The 4,631-nt window shown below is 34.4% G+C and overlaps 1 protein-coding gene across 1 annotated transcript; it reads left to right on the top strand.

The window, feature by feature from the left end:
- Positions 1–907: 907 nt before the first annotated feature.
- Positions 908–4,087, top strand: HELRODRAFT_175904 (hypothetical protein; the record flags this gene model as incomplete). Its single annotated transcript, XM_009023267.1, has 3 exons — positions 908–1,004; positions 3,404–3,755; positions 3,820–4,087. 3 exons carry the CDS (start codon positions 908–910, stop codon positions 4,085–4,087), a joined length of 717 nt encoding a protein of 238 aa, XP_009021515.1.
- Positions 4,088–4,631: the final 544 nt, after the last annotated feature.

Here is a 4,631-nt window from a genome sequence, read left to right as displayed (position 1 = left end):
TCTGCTAATTAGTATTCACCGTAAATCAGGAAAAATCCTGTCGACTGCGCCACTGTTGTGTTTCGTTGTTTTGAAGAGTTGAAACACAAACTAAATAGAAAACAATAAGAGTAATGTACGCATACTAATTTATTACGTAAAATAAATACAACGTTCTATAACCAAACGATTTGAAACGAATTGAACGAACTAAAAAGTATGTCACGGTAAAAGTCACATTGTACATTAATTATCGCCCAAAAACAAATAGAAAAAATAGTGATGTGCCCTGCACATAATTATTATTATTATTACCGACGTTTTAAAGTTTAAATTTGGTTTAGCAGTTGTGCAAAATTCTTGTGATTATGGCTGCCGTTTTTATTCAAAATTTTAATAAAAATTGGATTTTTTAAAATTTAATTTGTCTATTAATAATTATAAATCAAATAAGTTTAATAGAAGCTACAGTATGTCCACATTGTTTCAAAGATTTTATTTCTCTTAACAGAATGATTGATGCAGAATTTTCTTAATGATTAACTCCTGGCGGTGCACAAAGGCAACTAATATAGAATCTACTAATGTAAACCATTCTGCAAACATTAATATTTTGTCTTGTCTGTTAAGAACCAATTGTAATTCTGAAAATAATTTTGAAAATAATTTAAATAATACCTTGTCCTGTTGTTGTGGCAGGTCTTGCAGGGGCAGAAAAAGATTAAAAATGCATCAAAGATCATGTAAAATGTTTAAATCCCTCTGGACAAATGTCAACTTTAAAAAATCGTCCGTATCTTCAAGCCTAAACTGTTTTGATTTCGAACATCAACCTACTCAGATGACTGTCCCGTAGCCTCTTCCAGGCGTCAGACAGTCTAAATCAACCACAGAATGGACCGAAACCAACATAGCTTTCCGCATTAAAATGCAATGCTTAAATGACATAGACATTGATGATTTTGCTACCCACTTTCAGCAGATAATCTACTCATACTTTGCCAAAAATTACGGCCTCGTACAAAGTAAATCAATAAACAACCCGATAACAAACGTCTCAATCAACCAGTTAAAAAAAGAATTAATGAAATTTAAGGCGCAGAATGATAAAAATGTTGTCAGCAAAAAAATATATCAACTAAGCAAAATGATTCGCAAAAAATTGAAATTAAAATCGTAAACTAAAATGTGTTCAAACAAAACTACATCCTAATTTATTAATACCTTTTGGAAAACATGAAACTCAACATTTTCAGCATCAGCAAAATTACCTCCGCAATTCAATGTAATCGACGGCGAAAATTTGAATAAAACTCCGAAACTATTTTAAAACAAGTTCGAATTAAGAAATTCGATGTCTTTGGAGAGAGACGGCAATAGATTACTAAAAGACGGACACCTTGCTTTCAGAATCAGTCTCAGCATTTCGGTCACTGGAAAGCTTCGAAAAAAGCCGAATAAATGCCTGTTGGAAACACATTATTTTTCTGCAAAGTCAAGATGCCTTTATCAAATCGGTAACAGCAACAATATCTCCATCTCAAATAATAATTATATTAGTTAGATACGCTTCCCGAAACGCTCTACAAGTTTACGAGAAAGTATGTCGTTCAACAACTACCGACCAACGCAAATCATCACAGATGGGGAAAAACACAGGATGCTTTGTCCCCTTTGTGGTGCGCAGCAGACAAACAAACGTGTAATGTCCAATTGTGGGTCGGTGGCGGCCCTATCAAGATATACTGAGAGACATAACAAAATTCTATCAGTGATAGTTTACTGGTTGATATCATGTCGTTCTACAGACTGCCTAATATTCGCAAATATCCTACCGATGCTCACAGCCGTTCAGCACTCTCCGACCGGACATTGCCATTCTACGCAACCAAAAGATAGTAGTAGTCGAACTAACGGTGTGCCACAAGACGAATCTGATCCAGTCCAAAACCTACAAACAATCAAAGTACAGCAATAGCTTAAAATCATGCTTGAACGCCAACTATAAAAATTATTTGATTTTATTGAAAACATTTGAAGTTACTCCGATTGGATTTTTTAATACTTTTAATTTGACATTATTATTATTATTATGAGAGTTGAAGAGAAGAGAGTTGGCCGATAAACGTCCAACTTACTACTAGAGGACATAATCATAGTTTATTAGGTTTTGACTGGTTTAAAAATGGGCAAAATGATTGTAGCAATTAGTTGAATAAAGGTTTTGAATTTGGCGCCATTGGTTTGGAATTAATATTTCAACTTAATTTTAACATTTATATTTAAATTATTTAAAAATAGCCGATATTCATATATACAGCAACAAACGTTTAGCTATTGTTAAAATGGCAATTCTTGGCTCTATACGCTTTTGTATTAGAAAATGTATGTACTGTGTGTTGTTGTAACTTAAACTTAAGTATTAATACTATTACTTTAATTTAATAATAATTATATCGACGATAAATATAATTTAATAACAAGAAATTTTAGGTAATAATAATGGTAATAATAATGGTAGTAATAATGGTAGTAATAACAGTATAAGAATAATAATGGATACTGTACCATCATATTTGGCATCCACGGGAGAGACGCCGGACCCGACTTTCCCCTCATTAAGCAGCCGACCTCTGCTACAATGCTCAGCCCTGGAACATCACTATGCATTACATCAACAATTGCGAAAGAAGCACCAGATTTCCCATTCCAGTTGAAGGAAAACTGAACTGGAACAGATGATTGATGAGATTTGAGTGTTTTAGGATTTTATAATTATTTCATTATTGATATTTGGTATTTAGAGTTAGAAAATAAAAGGATGTTCTCATTATTATTATTATAATTATTATTATTGTTGTTGTTATTGTTATCGTTGAAGAAAACGCGAAAGTCGGTTGATTTTATTTGCCTTCTTACTGTTTTTAACGTTAATCAAGTTTCAAAAGTTTTAATGATATAAAAATTAGTTCTTAAGACTCAAGAAATTACAACGGTCGAGATGGTACTAATTAATTTTAACTTTAAATTAATATTTTTATCTATTTTAATTTTAAAAATAATTTTAATTGTATACGCGGGCAAATGCCCATATTGTTTTAAAAATTTTAACAAACTTGGTTGCCACTCCTGGCGCTGTTCAAAATCAACTCAACTCAATAGCAATAGAAGAGTACAAAATTCTCCGAAAACCAATGTTTCAATATCGCCAAATTTGCTTGTAAACATTTCAAATAATAAACATTAAAATAATATACTCGATAATAATTTAAGTTCCTGTTGTTGTGGAAGACGTTGCAAGGTATTAAAAGGTCTTAAGATGCATTAACGGTCTTGCAAAATATGGAAAAATTTAAATAAATCGAACGAGGCTCCAAGCCAGCAGGTCGATCCCAACCTCAACTTGATGTTAACGCCGCCACAGCAACAGACAAGAACGCCGTTGTCAGCAGCAGCAATAAACATTACTGCACCGCTGTCGTCAGCAGCAACAAACAACACTACTGCAACGCCGACGTCAACAGCAGCAAACAACACTACTTCACCGCCGTCGTCAGTAGCAACAAACAACATTGCTACAGTAATGACTCTCCAAGGACTAAAACTCCCAGAAACAGTAGCACAAGGGGAATAAGCCACAGGGCCGCCGACGACAACAGCATACTGCAGCAATGGCGATACACCTGCATCAACGTCAAACCACAGCGGCATCAACATCGCAGCGGCAACAGCGACCGACACCGACAACAACCCTTCTTCAGTCATCCCTCTTCAAGGTATAAAACTACCAAGATCCGCGACCGAATGGGATGAGGCAAACTCATATTTTCACATACAAAGATCATCTCTACCCAACATCAAAAACATAAACGAATTTACGGTACATTTTCAAGCCTTAATCTACAAATACTTAGCCTCCACATACGATAACCAAAACTTAAAAACCACTCTACCAATAAAACAAGATAAATCAATAAAAACAATAAAAAAGAGATTGAAAAGCTTGACGATGTTAGGCCGAAACACCTGGCAGTTTGATGAACAAATATCAGAGTTGAGGAAGCTAATAAGAAAAAAATTAGCTCTACAAGTAACGACTAAAACGTAAAGTAAAGCGGACATCACCAACCAACTAAAAAATAAATTTTGGTCAACATGTAAAAATATATTCCAACCGGCAAGTGGCGTTCAGCCTACGTTTGGAACTTCACACTGCCAAAAGTATTTTCAAAATATGCTAAACGAATCTCAGCATAGCAACTACTGCTTGTCACCATGGATTCCGCTGCAAAAACAAGCTACCCTTCCTTTCAACACCAATCCTCCAAAAAACAATGAAATTGCTTCAATAATTAAAAAATGTAAATCAAAAGCATCTTCTTGTCCTCTGGACCAAATCTCTGTAATAATATTTAAAAGATGCCCCATTCTACGCACAATTTTTCACCAACTGCTGGTTTAATGCTGAAAGTTGTCCTCAATTCCAACGTGCTGGAGGAAAGCCCTCACAAAATTAATCTACAAAAAGGCTGATCCTAGTGACCAAGCAAATTTCCGACCAATAACTTTACAATCAGCCCTTTATGAAATCTTTTCAACACTCATCAATAACAGAATATATGGCTACTTAGAAATGAACAACCTCATCGACA

The sequence above is a fragment of the Helobdella robusta genome (assembly GCF_000326865.2).
Source record: "Helobdella robusta unplaced genomic scaffold HELROscaffold_35, whole genome shotgun sequence".
Taxonomy (NCBI): Eukaryota; Metazoa; Annelida; class Clitellata; order Rhynchobdellida; family Glossiphoniidae; genus Helobdella; species Helobdella robusta.
Note: the sequence above shows the minus strand (reverse complement) of the source record. Positions and strands in the feature narration are given on the sequence as shown.